We start from the raw sequence: 19996 nt of genomic DNA on the forward strand, positions 1-19996 counted from the left end.
CAATAGGGAAAATTATATTACAAACAGAGCACTAATATCAAGCATTTAAAAAGAAGATCAATGTAGGCATAGGAATGCTGCTCTTATGCTTGTGCTACTGTCTTCAAAATATTAAATACTCACTTTCAAGATAGCAGCAATGAGATGCACACCATTCAAAATGCATGACTTTAGGTGCTGTTTTTAGGGGCAGGTAATCAAATAAGGGATTCTTCAGGTAATCAACAAGCTAAAACTTGTTTCAGAGATGATAATATGCCTCTTTTTAAGCCATAAAGTTCACAAAAATTTGTACAATATAGACACCTCAGACCCAAAAAACAGGGAAAGGGAACGAATTGCAAGAATTATTCATACAAGAATGTTCACAACTGGTAGCACATGTCCTTGTAGTAACAAAAACAATCATTTTGAAGACAGACCAACAACCCCTGCAAAATCGCTTACCAGAATGAAATAAGTTGGAAAGGAGAAAAGATCTGAAATAGCCACAAACAAGACTGTTAAGGGATATACAACCTACCACATGCAAGTCGCCCACCCGCATTGCCCGTTGTGAGACTCAGCTCTTGTCCACCTGGTATGACACATATATTGCAACAGCCTTAAAATCAAGGGTTCACCAAAATCCAAGAACAACCAGCACATTCAAAACCAGTCCAAATATGCCACATCTTCCTTGCAAGTATTCTTTCAAGTTTCCCTAGACATGGCATGTATATTCCTCCATCACCCTTCATTCTTGTCTTTAAAGTAGAGACCTCAGCTCTATAATACAAAGTGATGGGTGAGACGCCAGAAATCCATCTTCATATTTCTAAGGAGAAACTTTTTCTTAGGCTCTAAGACATTCAATCTCATTGTCTTTGAAACTCCTCAGTTTAGCATTCCAATGCTCTCACAGTTATAACTGGTCCGAAGGTCTCAAGGTTGCCTTGATCTCCCATAAAGCGAGGATTTCAAGGGCACTTTTCACTTTCTGACTGCAGTGCTAGGCCATCACACCAAGCGCCCCCCCTCTACTCTCTGGCTGTGTGCATTTTTTTTGTTTTGTGTGTCTACGTGTTGTGCTTGTATCTATGGGTTGCTTGCCTCTCTCTCTCTCTCTCTCTCTCTCTCTCTCTCTCTCTCTCTCTCTCTGAATGCATGCGTGTGTACCCACTTGATCGGTTGTGCAAGTTTTGTTCTTTTTTTGTATTTTGGGCAGATGCAAAGGATGTCAGATGCCGTGATGAGTGAACAGGTAGAATCGGGCAATCACACTATCATAATCCTTTGTTCTTTCCTTGTGGTGCTAAATGCAACGATCTGTTATTCATGGTTCTTTTTAGTTACGAGAGAGAGAGAGAGAGAGAGAGAGAGAGAGAGAGAGAGAGAGAGAGAGAGAGAGAGAACACATTGATGGGGTTCCAACCAACCCTCTCAAGACCGTTACTGGTGCGGTATTTGCTTTAGATTGCGTAAATGGAATGTATACAAATGCAATACCTCAATGCAAGACTCCATTTGATTGGATGGATATTGTTCTACCAGCATTCCCAATTTACAAAGACTCCACAATGTCAAGGCATAGTTGGTACACTCTTTCAAGACGAATCCCCAAAACAATAACCTTTGATGCCCCAACTTGGATGGTGTAAACCAAAACACAAACCAGATGGATGCTCATAGAGCAGATGTATGGATATACCAGCGCTGATGTCCACGAAGGTTACGGGCAAGCCTATGCTGCCTCTATGCGGCAAGATTGGCGAGAGCAACACCAAATGGATGATGGAGATGGGTACGTCATTTGGATTGCCCACAAATTATGGCAATTCCTTTGAATGATGTCTTTGGAAACTGCCAAGTAGCTACTCAAAGATAGAGGCTTCTCTTGGGCTTCAACTAGAGGATGTTCTTTGATTTTTTCTTTTCCATCCAAGGATGGAAGGTTCAGTTCCGACTTCAGTTGACTCTTGTTCATCCGATATGCAACATATCAAGTGCATGTCCCAGTGCATGTGTTGGAGTTGGCTTTGACATGCAGAGAAGGATAGTTCTATCGACAGAACCAATTCTTGTATGATCATCAAACTTCAAATGATGAGGGTTAGAGGTGGAGCATGTGGTGCCAGATGCTTAGCCAACAATAATGACAATAGTTCAAGGAGGTTTTGGTGGAGTGTGGACTACCGTCTACTCCCATCTCCATGTTCTCTCTTCACCGATGGTAATGTGGCCCTACAAATTTGGTCACTCCTTTGCCCTTTTATGAATTTTTCAGTACCATTTGCATGACAGGTTTGCAATCCCTTTTTGGCGGTATTCTTGATGTTCGACAGCAGATTTGTCGAGATTATATGGATGACAGTTTTGAACTTTGCATACACTGTCAGCAATTGATGGAGACATCTTGGTCCTACTTACGCAGTCAACAATATTTGGAGATCTCTCCCGTACTTCCGTTGGAGAGCTTCGAACTTAGGGAAGCCCATTCCAATCTTCGTGGGCAGGTTGCAGTTTCCCTAAGCAGTTCCTTTACCCTTGAGTATTGGTGTTATGTTGCATATTGAATATTGATTACACAGTTATGTGGGTATATTCTCTTGAGCACAAGTGGAAAGGATATTTTTGGAGAAGTATATGTTACAACACGAGGAGTATATGTTCTCTTCCAAGTCTGTATGGAGTTTGTCATATTGTATTGGATTGTACCTTCATGTTTGATCTTGGCAAATGTAGAGAAATGGTAGACATTCGGTTTGATCTCAGGGAGTTTGCTTGTGTAGCTAGGTCCTGTTGGACCCTGAACACTTGTTTGGCAAACATGATCCTTTGGTGACGACCTTTCAGGTCTTCCGATTCTTAGCAGTTAGAATTTATCGATGGTGTGATCCTCTTTGAGTCTCGAGTTCTATGAGATTCAAGTTTGGCTATTCTGTACATAGGAAGCACTTTTACTCCACGTTGTCTCATATTTCTTCCGGTGGTACTTATTCTCTTTTCCCAGGATCGAGTGGTAAGGGGGATTCCTATCTTTAGGGGGGCTCTTGGCTTTAGCTTTGGAGCTTTTAGTGACATTGTTTGCTCTGTTCCAACCTCGGGTTGAGTCAATCATTACCTCAAAGCGTACTTTTGAGGATACCTCTCTTTTAGAGGGGGCTTCTGGCTATTATCTTCAGTCAACTTCTCGTGCTCCATTCAACAGAGTACCGTGCACGGTGTCTTCTAGTCCTTGGTTTCCTTGCCCTCTTCTTGCGGCTTTGGATGGTGTGCTTTAGCCCACAATGCAGTTAGTATCTTGGCAGATGTTTCCTTGAGCCACTGCAATGGTTGCTTGGTCTTTTGGATTTGTGGTGTGATGGTTGCTCTTCGCAGTGCATCCAAGAAATAGTTCCTATGCTTCGTCTTCCACGTTGATCCTTGGAGATTGTACCATTCAGGAGACACCTACTTCCCTTATCCTTCGACTAGCATGTAGTTTCGTACAAGTGGATGGTGGTCGTTCTTGGACTAGGGACCAGTTATAGTTAGCTCGAGCATTCTTCAGTGGGAGATGTTCTTTTGGATTCTCCCAGATTTGGTTCCAAATTCCGCAGTATATTTTGTTTCCAAGTTACCTACCTTGGGTGACCCAGTTGCACACGTAGTTATCCATGGTTCACGTGTTCTCCCTTCAGAGGGGATATGGAGCCAGCTTGTACTTCCTTTCAGTTTCAGTGGTTCATGTGTAACAAGCAGGACTGACAATCTATTTGGTGGCTTTCCATAGCACCTTGCTCTCCTCCTAGAGAGCTTGGGAGCTTGGGTGCAGGGTCTCTTTATCTTGCCATATTAGCTGCAGTCTCAATATTGATCTGTGTTCCTTTCTATTGGATGCATTTTTCCAATTCACTCTGAAAGTGTAGTGATATTCCCTCAGGTGGTGTTCCAGACAGATGACGATCAATAGCACTTTTCACTCTCAATCCTAATGAAGTTCCTTCCGATACAGTTTGTAGTTTTCTCATGACGTATGGGTTGGTTCTTCGTCATCGAACAATTGATTTCTCGAGAGCCTCGATTGTCCACATTCTTTGGACTTCCCAAAGTGGCTTGGAGATTTTGGCCTGTACAGTTTTCCAACTCTTTCCTCGAGGGTGGAGTACTTCAGAGTTCGGAAATGATCCGCGTACCAGTAGTCTATGCCTTGGCCTTGAGTTTTGATGCTTTCTCTTGGAGCGCAGATGCTGGCTATGTGATTTGTGAGTCGGTTGTTGAGGAGATTCTTGTTAGAGCTGGGTTCTTCTCCAGCAAATAGCACTTTACTTCCCGGAGTAGTGGTTGGATGGTACTACAGCTGTGTAGTGTTCAACCTCGGAGTTCTATTGCACATATCCTCATCCATGAAACCATTTTACAGTTGCAGATTGCTCACTCCAGCTTCCTGGTCGACTTTCCTTCCACAAGCTGAGAGGGGGTGTTAAGAGTTACAGCATCTCTCCAGATTCGTCCAGTTATTCCCGGTTTCTCCTAGGGACAGGTGACAGGGAGTGAGGGCTGTTTTGTGATTGTTGGCAATTGTGAGGTAGTTCTCTCATGTCGAGATCTTCGAGGCACCATGTAGTCTCCTCTAGGCCCTGTGTATATACCCCCTACCTTCTCGGTGTGCCAGATAACCTATAGGCCCCTCTTTCCTTTTCTTAGGGTTCATTCCCTTTTTATTAAGTCGTGGAGGGAGGCAGCCGGGTCGGGCAGCCAAGGATCCGGGCCTATATATGGGCCCAAAGGCGGTCCTCTTCTGCAGTGTGCTCAGCACAACAGGGCAGTATTTTGGTTTTTTTTTCTTTTTGGGGGCGGGGGGGGGGGGGGGGGGGATTTGAGGTTTTGAAGCCCCGCCCCCCAGGCCCCCCCCCCCCCAAGCGTTTTTCTTGCTTTTATGATGGGCAGACTTTATGTGCTTTGGTGACAGTCCTGGGTAGCACATGCATATGCTCCTCAACTGGGGACAATGCCTTCTCCTGCCAAAATTCCCCTTAGGGCAGCCCATTCTGTGGGCACCGTAGTCAAAGGCAGAGCACCTTCCCGTATGAGTACGCTTAGGAGAGCACAGGTTTCCATCTCTAGAGGGCAGACGCACTCCTTGAGGCATCTCTGTGTGTGTGTGTGTGTGTGTGTGTGTGTGGAGCGAACGTGAACTCTCACAAGCAGGGGCCGCCATCGCGAGCGCATGCTAGGGTCTCTCTCTCTCTCTCTCTCTCTCTCTCTCTCTCCTATTTTACATACAATGTCTTCCGGCACTCGCAAGGGTTCTTCTTCTTCAACAAGGTCCACAACCATTGTGGAAAATGATCCAAAATCTCCTAAGTGTGGAGATAGCAACACAACCACCCAACCAACGACATCGGAAACCATGATCATGGCGTACTTGGTATCATTGCAAGAGACCGTAAACAAACAAGGCGAAGACTTACGAGCACTTGCAATGGAAAATGGCACACTAAGGGTACTTATGGTTGAGAATGAGAATCTCAAGAGGACACTTGAGATGCAAACAACACGTTTGATGCAACTTGAAGAGGAAGTCAAGGAATGTAAACGCTCTCTTGTGGACTTGAATGCTTTGAAGGAGCGGATGAGCAAAGTAGAGCATGAACATGTATTGAAAGAGGAGAAATTTGACACTATGAGCCGGGATGTATGCGACATGAAAAATGTATGCACAAACAAGTCTTGGGCTGATGTATGTGGTAGCAATGTGGTTTCTAATTCCTCACTCATGCAAGCTATGGTTCAAACAAAGAATGTTGAGAATGTGGATGTGGAGGAGTTGAAGGAACGGGAGCGACGTTCCAAGAACATTGTTATTCGTGGAATTCCCGAAGAGAAGTTAGAGACACCTCCTTCTCTTGCCATTGTTATTGAAGATTTCTTCAAAATTCACTTTGGCATGTCCGGAGTTATGGTCTATGGAGCACATAGAGTGGGGAAGCAAGGAGCTCCTCGCTCGGGAGAACGGCCAATTGTATACACCATGCCGGATGAGACCAAGCGAAAGATTATCCTTGATAATAGTTGGATCTATTTGAGGGATACAAAATGTTTTGTATGTGAAGATCGCACTATTAAGCAACAAAATATGCGTCGCAAGGCATATGAGGAAAAGAATAATAAAAACAAGGAGATCTCTCATGAAGAAAATGTGCCCAAGGAGGAGGCAAGTCTCTCAAGCAAATAGGGATGCGTGACCTATGAGACCGAGTTACAATTGAAAATATGCTTTTGGAATTGTAATGGATACCCATGGAATGCGGGGGTTGGCATTGATGAACTAACAAGCAAAGCCAATGTTGTACTTCTTGTTGAAACTTGGGAGCATGATACACAAAGGATTAACGGCTTGGAGGATTACAATGTACATTCATTGATGTGGTCAAAGAATCTCAAGCAACGAAGAGGACAAGGAGGGTTAGCATGTATGGTTAAGAAAGGATTGGAAGATTTTGTATCAATTGTGAAAGATGACAAGTACAAACGTTATGTATGGCTGAAAATTATGACACCAAAAAGAGCACCCATTTTTGTAGCCGGTTGCTACATTCCTCATCATGATTCTCCCTTTTATGCTTGCATGGATAGAGATCAACCATTTTCTGATTTGGAAGAGGACATTGCTTATTTCAAAGGTGAAGGTGATGTTATTGTATTTGGGGATATGAATGCTCGTACAAAAACATTGCAACATGATACTCAACAATTTGATATGCGATACATTTCAAGGGAGTTGGAGGAAGTTCACTTGTATGATCGTACTTCAATGGATGAGAAAGAGCCGGATCACTATGGAAAGTTACTTTTACACATGTGTAATAGCACGGGTATGCTCATTGTCAATGGTGTATCGTTGTGGAGTGGAACCAATGGATTTACATGTAGAAGACATAATGGGGATAGTGTGATTAACTATATGCTACTCTCTGAAGCCATCATGTATCGCATAAAGAGTTTTATGTTTGGTCAATGGACCCCGGAGTCCGACCATCGCACCTTATGTATTGACCTTTCATGTGGAGAAGCAACTAAGCATGATAATCTCAGCCAAAGGAAAGAGAAGTTATCACTATGTATGGATTTCAAACGGGCACCAATGTACATTGAAATGGTTGAGCAAAAATTATGGATGACAAAGCTTCAATGTGATGCACCATTGGAAACTAAATGGGAAGATTTCAAGAAAGCTATTTGTTCTTGTGTGGAAGAATGCTTTGCCATAAAGCATCTCAATGGTATCAACAAAGATAGATCACGCAAAAGGTGGTTTGATAAAGAATGTCAAGATGCTCGAAAGTCCTTGATAAAGCTTGATGCAACTATGGACAAAGACAACTATCAAAGTCATTTGCATACATACAAGGCATTGATTCAAAAGAAGAGAAGAAGATGGGAAGTAAAGCAACAAGAATTTCAAGTCCAAGAAAAGGCACATGCATGTGGAAGATTTTGGAGAAACTTGAGAGGCAAGCGGGTTGAGAATTTTGGTAACTTGAGTCTAGTGGATATGTACACACATTGTAGGCAATTATATGAGCAAGAAAATACTGAAAAAATGCCATTTTATGGTTCACTCCCATGTATGCCGTCTTTTTTTACTATTGAGGATGTATGCAGTGGGCTTGAAAAGTTGGCCACTCGCAAAGCGGGAGCTCTTCAAGGTATCAAGCCGGAGATGATCAAATGGACGGGAGATTTTACCCATGAGTGGATGTGTGATATGTTCAACCTTGCACTTCAACATGGTATGCCTTATGATTGGAGTACTAATTGGGTTAAGCCTTTGCATAAAGGAGGGGATGTAAAGAATGTAAGCAACTACCGGACTATAATGATTGGGTCTCTTATGGCAAAGTTGTTTGGGTGCATAATGGAGATGAAATTGAGTGATTGGGCTGAAGAGAATGACAAGCGTGCAAAGGGACAAGCGGGTTTTCGTCGATGCCATAGCACCATTGATCATCTTGTCACTCTTCGTGTTCTCATGGAGGAAAGTCGGTTGAAAGGCAAGCGATTGTATTGTTGTTTTGTGGACTTTAAGAAAGCCTTTGATATGATTCCACGTAACAATTTGTGGAGAAGGATGGAAGAATTCCAAGTGCCAAGTGAGTTTATGCTTGCGGTTTCTCGAATCTATGAGAAGGTGATTTGTCAATTGCGCATGGGAAGAGAAATTTCAGAAATTTTTGTAAGCACTATTGGGGTTAAACAAGGATGTCCATTGTCACCAACTCTCTTTGGTCTATGCATCGATCAATTGGAACAAATGGTACTTGACTTTATGCAAGAAGAAGGCATTGAAGAGGTCACTATTTGCAATGCGGTAATCATGCTTTTGTTGTATGCGGATGATGTAGTGCTTCTAGCACACACTTTAGAAGATGCACAAAAGCTTATGGTTGTCCTTGAGAACTTTTGCTTGCATAGTGGGCTGATTGTAAATGAATCCAAAACAAAGGTTATGCTTGTGAAAACCAACCATAAGGAGAAGCCATGCATTGTGTACAACAACGAGACACTTGAAGTTGTTGAGAGCTTTAAGTACCTTGGCCTTGAGGTTCCATCCAATCACAAGTGGCATGAATGTGCTATGCGTCGTTTGGAAGCGGGAAAGAGAGCATATTATGCATTTGAGAACATGTGTAATGCGGGAAACATCAAGTGTTGGGTTCTCAAGAAGTATCTTTTTGATGCATTGGTGACACCGGTTCTTCTTTATGGAGTTGAAGTGTGGGGCGGGAGCATCTCAAAGTCTACTTGGAAAGAGTTTGAGAATGTCCAAAAGCGTTTTCTTACAAACTTTCTCCAAGTTAAGACACAAACACCATATATGCTCCTACTTCTTGAGTCGGGATCTCTTCCAATTGAGGTTATGGGCATGGAAAGGGTTGTGGAGTACATGATAAAGATGCGTCAAAACCCCTCACATCGACTTCCTACAATTGCATGGGAAGCAAGCAAAAAAGTTCAAAAGACGCATAAAAGCAAGATCTTGAGCACGGGATGGATGCAAGACATAAAGAAGTGGTTTGGGAGATGGGATGCATTACACTTGGTACATGATGCTTCAATTGACTCTCAAGTGAATGAAGCTTTTCTACAATGCCAATGTATTACGGCTTTGGGAGAAATCTGGTGGGTCACGCTTCATACATTACACCACCTATATTGCCCCCAACTACAAAACCATGTTCTTCGCTGAGAGAGGAAACCGTACTCACACTTACATGCTTGAGCCTATTCCCTTGTCCGCGATACGCACTATCGCAGCAATTCGGCTTAGCTCCCATTTCCTTCGATGCGAGATAGGGCGTTGGGGCAATGGAGAAGAGTCAAATCGATTGTGCACATTATGCTCACTGCAAGTTCGAGAGTCTGAGTACCACACACTACTAGAGTGCTCAGCTTTTGATCACATCCGAACTTGCTTCTCTCACATTTTCAGCCATAACTTAGACCTACACACTTTCCTCTCCCAGCCAAAGTGTGGGCTCTCCATTGCGACTCTCATCACTACAATTTTGGAGCATCGAGAGTCACTCATCAGCCATACACATACTACATCACATGTAACTTTGGTCCCATAGGTCATATTTGACCTCCGAGGACGATAATAAAATCTATCTATCTCTCTCGCGACGTGAATTGATACCGCCAGCTTGGCTGAGGGGAAACAGGTGAGCATTAGCGCTCTCTCTCTCTCTGCCTGTGGGAGCTTGAGGTGCGGGAGGAAGAGGGGGCAATTTCTGCATTTCAGAGCACTGTTGCGTCAATCGGGGGATTTGCCTATGAGTGGCATTGAGAAGCAAAGGAGGCGTTTCTTCAGTCACAGAATGTGAGCACCGCTGCCTCCCACCCGACCATCTTGCAGCAGCAGCCTGCATCTGTGCGTACATTACCCACCGCGCGACCTGTTCGCACACAAGCCCTCTCCTTCTACGCGTAGGACTTCCTACGCGTAGCAAGTCCCCGGCACCCCTCCTTTACCTACGCGTAGAAGGACTTCCCATCTCCTAAAGGTTTTTAAGCTTTGAAAGAAACTTTTAAAGTTTAAAGGTTTTTAAGCTTTAAAATAAGTTTGCCTTATTCTCAGTCCCTCACCCTAGTACCCTACCCCACATTTGTGGGGCGGGTTCGATGGATCCGCCTACCGAAGGGGAAGGGCCGGGTGTAGATAGCTACACCACCCCAAAAAAAACGATGGCTACTTTCAAACGGAGAAACAGAGATACTGTACTATCACCAGGATCCTTACGAGTTGGGAAAACCTCCAGGATACATGATGAGCTACTGATGGAGAAGGTCCAGGTGATGCTCAAATCATAGCTAAACTATATGAGGGATGACATCAGGAAGGAAATGCACGCGAACGCTGAGAGCTACAGGAACTCCATGTATGGAGACATGATGAGAGAACTAAGGAGAGAGATCCGGGGGGTACAGAATGAGGAAATAAAGATTGTGAAAACGGAATTACGAAAGCTAATCAAGGCCGAAGTAAATGTAACAGAATGCGTTATGCAAAAGAAACTCGATGAGGGAGTAGCAAGTTTTGAAGCATGGAGAACAAATATGGAAAAGCACATGGGGGAAAAAGATGCAATAATCGAGGAGCTAAAAGGAGAACTTGCGGCTTGCAAATAAGCAACTAAGGAGAAGGGAGACGACCAACCTTCGGTGCTGAAGGAGCTCGACGACATGAAGGATCAAATGAAAGCTCTACGGGAAGGAGATGAACACAAATCGAAAACGGCATCTTCATGGGCGGAACGTCTTGTTAAGACACAAGAAAAGGTTGATGAAGCAGAGAAATGGATTGAGGATGCGAAGAAAGGGAAGGCCCACATGCCTGAGACCACACCTACCTCCACCATTATTAATATGACCTTTGAGGAAGAGCAGAAAAGGAAGAATCGGGCTCTGCATGTGCGGGTCACAGGAGTCAAAGACAAAGAGAATGTAGATGAAGAAGTGAGGGAACTGCTACAACGCATGGGCATCACAGAGCCTACTCACACAAGTGCATGGAGAGTGGGCAAGAAAGGAATCTACGAGAAGGGAAACGTAAAGGATAGGGCACTTATTCTCCGCTTCCCGAATATAGAAATAAGGAAAGAATTTCTAAAGAAGAGGCCAACTCTTAAGAAAACCGGAATTCTCCTGGGAGATGACCTTACATTGGCACAAGTGGCACACATGCAAGAGTTGATGCCAGAGATCAAGGCAGCAAGAGAAAAGGGGAAAATCGCCTTTTACAGAGGAGGGAAAGTAGTGGTTCTAGAAAAGCGCTCATCATGACGGTGCGAGACCTATGGGGCGACGCTCCGGATAGCGGCGTGGAATTGTAATGGATCATATAGGCTAGATGTAGGTGCCTTTGAAGACAGCTTTAGGGATAGAGACATAGTTTTCTACTCAGAGACACACCAGATACCGGGACAGCTTATGCCACATGTGAAGGGGTATTTATGGGAAATAGCTGGTCGACCAGACAAGAGATCTCTGCGAGGTGGCTGGGGTTCAGGAGGAGTAGCAGTCTTATTTAAAGAGGAGCTGAAACCACTACAACTACACATGGTTTGGCCATAATGGTCTAGAGAATTTCCCTTTATCTGGGGGATTCACATGCTTCCCGCACAGGCATGGGGCCAGTACAGTGGATTATGTCATGACTTCACCAAGCTTTATTTCTAGTATCGAGGACTTTAAGGTGGGACCCAAACCGGTTTGGATTGCAGTGGATCATGCTCTCTTGACCTTATCAATCTCCTTCCAATACAATGCCTCTCAAGTACAAAGGAAGAAGACACACACAAGATATACTTTCACGCCAAAGACTAATTCAATCTATGTGGAAAAGATCTATAATAGGATGTGGGCAGCCGAGCCAGTATATACTGTAGAGGAGATTACTTCTCAGCTAACAGAGATACTACATGGAGCAGCACAAGAGGCATACCCACATACTCAGCCTGATCAGAAGAGAGGATCTGGGAACATGCCTCAAAACAGTTGGTACGACGAGGAATGCAGAGAGACGAGAACTCAGGTCCAGAAAGAGCTTACACTTGGGATCATCACATATAAGCAGTCTCGGATTGCCTTCGGCGTATAGTACGTCGCAAGAAAAGGGCAATTTTAGCCAAACTGGAGAAGGATTTATATCAGCTCTTCTTGAGTCAGGACTCACATGAGGCCTGGCGTTTATTTCACGAGCACTCATCGCCTCCGACAATTACTTCCCCTGAGATTTGGGGTCAATATGTAACATCATTATATACGGTATCTGGACAGCCTCCATTACCAGATCCGCTAGAGCCATGCCTTGCTACCAGTACTTTCTTTACTACGGAAATGGTGGAAAAAGCCATTGATAAGATGAAGACAAGAAGAGCATATGATCATGAGGGTTTAGTAGCAGAACATCTGATCCATGCAAGGGATCTACTTTCAGAAGTCCTTGCTCGTCTGTTTAATTGGGTCATGTGTGAAGGATTACCTGAATCTTGGAAATTATCTACTATCGTACCTATTTTCAAGTCAAGGGATCCTATGATACCCGGGAACTACCGTACCATTATGGTGGGACACACATTGACCCGACTGTACGCATCCATTCTGGAACAAAAATTGAGTAGATGGGCAGAGAATGAGGGCATAAGGGCAACAGGACAAGCTGGATTCAGGAGGGGTTATTCCACTTTAGATCATATTCTTACGCTCAAAGCCATTATTGAGGAAGGAAGAGCAAGCGGGAGAAGGATGTATTGTTGCTTTCTGGATTTTCGGAAAGCTTTTGATACAGTACCAAGGGCCAGATTGATGCGCAGAATGCAAGAGTTAGGGGTCCCCAAAGAGATTATCTAGGGAATCATGGCCTTATATGGGTCAGTAACTGGTTATGTATGTACTCCAGAAGGGGATTCCAACACTGTTCATTCCACCGTTGGAGTAAAGCAGGGATGCCCACTGTCCCCTACTTTATTTGGTATGTATATAGATGAGGTATCAGATTACATTGATAGAGAGGGTGACACACGTGCTCAACTTGCAGGGTCATGGATCCCTTTGTTGTTGTATGCACATGATATTGTATTGATAGCAGAATCACCAGATGGAATGCAGAGGCAGTTAGATGCATTACATAAATTCGCGGAGGACAGCGGACTGTCGATAAATTTGGGTAAAACCAAAGTTATGGTGTTTAACACCACACCGCAGTGGGTTAGGAGATCGGCACCTACATTTGCATATGGCCAGGATACAGTAGAGTACACAGATGCATACACATACCTTGGTGTGGTATTTACAAGACCGAATTTTACTCTTAAGAAAGCAGCGGATGCTAGATTGTCCAGAGCCTTTGCGGCCTTGGGAGGGTTGGAGAGGATGTGTTCACAAGTGCAGTTTCAGGAACCACGAACAAAACTTTGGCTCTTTGATACTGTGGTGGCTTCGGCTATGCTTTATGGGGTCCAGATTTGGGGACCATCTGTGGATCAGGATAATTGGAAGTCAATGGAGAGACCTTTGGTATCTATGATTTCCCGAATGATTAGAGCCAAGGCCTCTATACCACACGCGATTACCCGAGTGGAACTAGCTGCCCCTCCGATAGAAATTGAAGCTCTTACCAGATCAGCGTCCTTTATACATGGTTTATGGGATACAAATAATTGCCGATATACTAGATTGGCCCTCGAATCCTCTCGACAATTAGCAATGAAAGGAGATACATCATGCTGGTATGCGCAACTGTCCTCGTGGTTTCAGAGACACGGGTTCAGTATGGAAAGATTACCCCCCTTCCAATACTCTCTTGAGGCTCCATCATTGGCAATCACACGAACGGAGATTAATAAAATCATCCGCCAGCATCTTATACAGTTGGACACTAAGAGGACATGGGTAGACCCTACACAAGAATTGGGCACGAAGATGGCCGACTACAAAGAAAACTTCCTACAGCTATCTGAAGATGGTTTTCTGATTCGCCCGAGATACATGGATACCCACCTGTCTCATGGTTTGAGATGTGCTATTGGTCAGATTCGTACATCCTCACACCAGCTGGAAATTGAATTTGGCAGATTTAGGAGAATCCCACCTGAGAGCAGAATTTGCAAGTCATGCGGAATGGAGCCGAAGACAGAATTACACTACATATGCCATTGCACCCTATACTATGAGATATGTGGGCGTTTCCATTGCCTATTTAAAGAAGGCTTTGGACCTCTAGATAGAGTCATGCAATACCAAGATCAAAGGTGCTTAGGCCTGTACCTGCCGGAACTACATCGGCACAGGGATAATCTAATGAGAAGACAAAGAGCACTACAGCCTCAAAGGCAGATCACAGATTTCTTCGGATCGAGAGAAGCAGGAATGGAAGGAGAAGCAAGAGGCTAGCAGCGAGCACAAAGGAGTACCCACATTCATACCAAAGGCACCCTCATTGACAGGGCGATTGAGCTTAGGAAATCCAGACGACCACGACCGGGATGCAGAAGCACACTTCACCGAAGGAGACTACAACAAAGGATTAGAAGCATTCTAGCCAGACACCCAGAATACTCCTCAGAAGTTTGAAGTTTATCTAATACTTTGTATTTAGTTTTTTCGCATTTATTTTCACACTTTCACACTTTTCAGACATTGTAACAGATTCACCACTTTTGTATCAGTTTGGTCTCATAGGTCACTCTGGCCTTTTGAAGACGTTAATATAACATTTCATTTCATTTCTCTCCCCCTCTCTCTCTCTCTCTCTCTCTCTCTCTCTCTCTCTCTCTCTCTCAACAGGTCTTGAGTTCCACTCTCCTCGTCGGCTAGATCTTTAAGGTCTCTTGGGATAGTTTCCTACAACGTTAAAACTCTCTTCTTCATCATCTTCTTCTTATCTCTCTCTCTCTCTCTCTGCAATTTTTCCTTGATGCCAAGAGGTGGATCAATGTTGGGATTCCAGCCCATGTCGAGGCTGTGTCAGTGGTCTCGTGTCCAAGAGCAGATGGTAGTGGTCGTGTGTGTTGGGTCTAACCATTGGGGCATGTAAGATCTATGTCGGACCACCCTTAGTCACTTGTGTATGCACTTTGTTATCAGCATGGAGATCCCTTCCCAAATCTCTCTCTCTCTCTCTCTCTCTCTCTCTCTCTCTCTCTCTCTCTCTGTTTTTGTGTACCCAAATATGGTGTCACATTCACCAGTTTGTAACAGATTGGTCTCATACGTAATTTTGGCCTTTTGAAGACGTTAATGTATTATTTCATCTCTCTCTCTCTCTCTCTCTCTCTCTCTCTCTCTCTCTCTCTCTCTCTCTCTCTCTCTCTCTCTCTCTCTCTCTCTCTCTCTCTCTCTCTACCGTAGTGATCTCTCTTCTCCACAGTTGCCTTGTTCATGTATGTGTCATTGCATTTGTTCTCTAGTGCCAGAGGATCTTATTAGAGTCGAGCCAACAGATCAGAGTTGAGGTGTCCACTGAATAGGAGGCCCTTCATTACATCTTCCCCTGCCTAATGACACTAGGTTTGCCTTTGCAGTTGAAGCAAGGTTCTCCTCTTGGATGCTTTTTGTCACAAACAAGAGCGCACACGAATTAATCAACAAGCTGAAAAGAAATACTTTTTCAACTCAAAAAGAGATGAATGAGAAGATCGACACAATATTTGGGACCAGAAGGTGGGTTGGTTGGTCCCTACCTTAAAGAGAATCTTTATTAGAGAGAAGCTTTTTACAAGCACAAGAACCGGAGTGACCCCTCCATTCTAGATCTTCCGACTCAATGGTTAGTTCCTTCCCTTGCAGGGAATTCACGAGAGATGAGCTCTCAATTCGGTTTCCGTTTGTTCCCATAGCAAACAAGCTCTACAGACGGCTCCCGATTCCGTTCCCAAAATCCTCTGAGTATAGGCCGAGGCCTTGTTTCTCCTTCTACGTGATGGATTCCTTACGAAAGCACAAAACACAAAACAATATCGCGAATCACGAATTCACGATTCATACCTGTCGCTCCTTGCACGGAAAAGCGACCTCCTTGCTCCATAGTCTCGCGATCACTTGCGTCTCCTTCCCAGTAAAATCTCTTCCAAGCTAGCGCTGGTAAAATCTGTCCTCACTGAGAGTGGGGGCGATTGTTGCTTTTATAGGTTCTGGGGACCGGCAGGAATAGCACACACACACACACAGAGAGAGAGAGAGAGAGAGAGAGAGAGAGAGAGAGAGAGAGAGAGAGAGAGAGAGAGAGAGAGAGAGAGATGGCGGCCAGCAGTTAGAGAGGAGAGAGAGGGCTTGTGCTGACAGTTTTTAGGAGGGGGGCGCTTTTGGCCTGCTGGTCAATTAAAAAAGAAGTGTGAATCTGTTTAAATTCAAAATGACCACTCAGTTGAAAACTTATGCTACATGAACACAGTCCAAGCGTCCCCAGATGCAATCCCCAAGCACAGATGCTATGCAGACACAGATTCCTTGCAAGAAAGCATTTGCTTTCACAGAAAGCTTCTCAGCACCCATCTTTATTCTTGTGCTTGCGTCTTTATGAGTATTCCATTTTCCAGTTGGGGTTTCCTGCTAAACCAACCGAATATTCCCTTTCCGATGCTCCCGTCACCCATCACATGACGCATCATGAATATCCGTTTCCCGATCTCTCCTACCGAACTAACGGTACAACCCCTTCGCAATGCTTAATGTCACCCATCATATGACACATTAGGGTTGTCCATTCCAGATGGCTTTTAATAATTTCTATAGATCTACAGTCCCTAACATAACGGTTCAAGTGCACACATTTAAATATTATAATTTCAATAATAAGAAATTATTCAGAAAAATAAGAAGATAGTCTATTTAGCAACATCCCTCTGGCTTCTAAACAGTTGTCCTCAACGGTAGTGCTTGTATATATCCTTCCAAAATCTCAGGATAAGATGCTAATTTCTGCTCGGTCATCCACTGAGTGTCCAAAGTCCAGGAAGTTACACGGAAATACTTCGTAAAGTTAAAGAATTATTCTACTTGAGTGGCCGCTCCTGATGATGAATGATCTACTCCAGTTGGAGTATTTCTTCCGTTTCCTCAACCTCGGGGGGGTTCTCGACTATAGGCTGACTTGGAGACGCTCCCACATATGGCCAGAGTAAACTAGCATGGAAAGCATTGTGGATCTTCCAATTCTATGGTAGATCTAATCGGAACGTCACATCGTTCACTTGGTCAATTATCTTAAATGGTCCATAGAAACGATTGGAAAGTTTTACCACTTTCCCTCTATGAGTCGCTTGTTTCTTTAGTCTTGCCTTCTCAAACTTGAGTAAGAATAATTGACCAACTTTTAAGTCCAAATTCCTTTTGTGTTTGTCCGCAGCTTTCTTATGTTTTTCCAGAGAGCGGAAAATTGCTCTCTTAACTTGCTCGTAAGCTGTGTCCAAATCTCGAACAAACTCATTCGCTGCAAAAATCTTATCCTTAGTTACAAGGATCGTTGGAAGAAAAGGCTTACCATAAAGAATCTCAAAAGTGCTTTCCCCGTAGATGAATGTACGGTATTGTTATACACGTACTCGACAAGGGGCAAATACTTCTCCCAATCAGACTGTCTTTCTAACACACAAGATTTCAGCATATCCAATACTCTTGAATTAGCGATCTCACTTTGCCCATCCATTTGAGGATGATATGTAAAAGAAAAATTCAACTTCATGTCAAGGTTATCAAACAAAGCACATCAAAAGTTTCTTGTCATGCAAAAATCTCAATCACTCACAATAGACTTAAGCATCGCATGATACTTAGAGATCTGTGCTAGAAAAATCCTAGCCATATGATCCGCTTTGATCATTTTCTTGACTGGAATAAAGTGAGATTGCTTGCTAAATCGGTCCACAATGGTCCAGATCACATCATTTCCAATCTGAGTCTTTGGGAGATCCATAATAAAATCCATGGCAGTACTCTCCCAAGGTTGATCAGGCACACGCAACGGTTGGAGTAACCCAAGCGTCTTATGCCGATCGTACTTTACCATTTGCCAAACCAAACATTCCCTGACATATTGATCAATGTCTGCTTTAAGGCCTATTGGCCAGAAGAAAGAACTCACTCTTCTTTGCATTCACATGCAACTCGTGCTTTCGCAATTCCTGAAACACTATGTCCAAGTGCTTCCGATGTTCCTCCTCAGTCTTCGAAAAGACGACTATGTCATCAAAGAACACTCCTATAAAAGCTCGGTGTGGGCTGAAAATTTGATCCATCATTCGATTGAATGTGGCAGGAGCATTGGTCAAGCGGAGGCTTATTTTGGTAGAAAGCCTGATGTCTCTCATTTTTGGATATATAGAAGCGATGCATGCGTCGATATATCGAAGAAACAAAGGAGGAAGTTTGACACCAAGACTAACAGAATGTTCTTTGTTGGCTACAATAGTCTTTCCGCGGGATATCGAATCTATGATTCAATAAAGGACATTATACTGAGCGGCCATGTGGTCTTTGACAAGCATTTTCCTTCATAGGAGGCTTCCGCTTCCAAGTCTTCCATGACAACCCAAGATCGCGATGATGATGTTCCTCTTGAGGTCAATGAACCCTCTTCTAAGATCCTGTCCCTCGGGCTCCGGAGAACGCACCTATCCCTTATGACGCAAACGACATTAATTCTCAGCATGGTGCTGATGTAGAGACAGACGTACTAGTAGCTCCTTCTTCCAAGGGAAAATCCGATAGGCTATTGGAGGCCTTGTGAGATGCAGCTACTTCAGATTGTCCACCAGATTGATTACTTGTGACGATGCAACGTTCTCAACGACTTCATTTTGTTGAGACAAATGAGACTTTATCGTAGGTGAACTATACTTTAATGTCTATAGTGATAAACGACAAAGACCCTCTGACAGTTGAGGCACTTTCACAACCAAAGTGAAGTTGTTCATGCAAAAAGAGCTTGATTCCATCAAGAAGAACAACACTTGGGAGTTGGTTTCGTGGCCTACCATGCGGAAGGTGATTGGTGTCAAATGGGTCTACAAGGCCAAGCACAAATCTGTTGGTTCTTTGGATAAGCATAAGGCACGACTCGTTGCCAAGGGCTTCTCTTAGAGACATGGTGTGGACTACGGTGAGATCTTTGCACCAACTACGAGGATGGCAGACAGTTTTTTCCCTTGCTACCTTTTCTGGGTGGCCCCTGTATCAAATGGACGTCGTCTCGGCTTTTCTCAACAACAAGTTAGAGGAGGTGTATGTGGAGCAACCTCAAGGGATCTTTGGATATTTCAATGACATGGTTTGCAGGTTGTGGAAGACTCTCTATGGCTTGAAACAAGCTTCTCGAGCGTGGTACCAGAAGATAGATACTTTCTTCCTATTGCACTCCTTTCACCGTTCTTCTGCAAACCCAGATTTGTATATTTTCAGTCAAAGAGGATTGGTGACTCTTATTATCCTCTATGTGGACGATCTTGTGATTACAGGTAGCCATGTTGAGCACATCCGCAATACTATGGAGACCTTCACTAAGGATTTTGAGATGACAAATATCGGCTTGCTTCGATACTTTCCTGGATTGGAGATAGAGCAAATAGAGGGGGCCATCTTTCTCTCTCAGTGACATTATGTCCAGGAGTTGTTGGAAGCATTTGGTATGACTGACTATAAACCTATCTCATCTCCTATAGATCCCGGCTAGAACTTGTCACAATATGGCCCCTCAGATATGCCAGATACTACAAAAAATCAAAAGCTGGTTGTTTCTCTTATTTGGGTACCCAACACTCGATTTGATGTCAGTTCCCCGGTGCGACTTCTCAATTCATTCATGCAGAGACCCGGCCACTCACATATGGAGCAGGCTCTTCGGACTCTGCACTATTTAAAGCAGTCAAAGTCATTAGATAATTTCTATGTGGCTAGAGGTGCGAACTCCAAGATCATTCAAGGATGGAGTGATTCAAATTGGGGTGGAGATCCAGATGGACAACGGTCGACT

General features: G+C 43.9%; 1 protein-coding gene across 1 annotated transcript in view; it reads right to left on the reverse strand.

Annotated features, from left to right (window-relative positions):
• Window positions 1-236: 236 nt before the first annotated feature.
• Window positions 237-19996, reverse strand: part of LOC147464377 (superoxide dismutase [Cu-Zn], chloroplastic-like) — a 107101-nt gene continuing 87341 nt past the window's right edge. The window contains exons 7-8 of the mRNA XM_086514477.1: window positions 524-577; window positions 237-431 (exon numbers count right to left, since the gene is read on the reverse strand). Of these exons, the coding sequence (XP_086370603.1) occupies window positions 406-431; window positions 524-577 (80 nt within the window). The 3' untranslated portion in view covers window positions 237-405. The remainder of the gene's footprint in view (window positions 432-523; window positions 578-19996) is intronic.

The sequence above is a fragment of the Adiantum capillus-veneris genome, chromosome 1 (genome assembly GCF_014529385.1).
Source record: "Adiantum capillus-veneris isolate H3 chromosome 1, ASM1452938v2, whole genome shotgun sequence".
Classification (NCBI taxonomy): Eukaryota; Viridiplantae; Streptophyta; class Polypodiopsida; order Polypodiales; family Pteridaceae; genus Adiantum; species Adiantum capillus-veneris.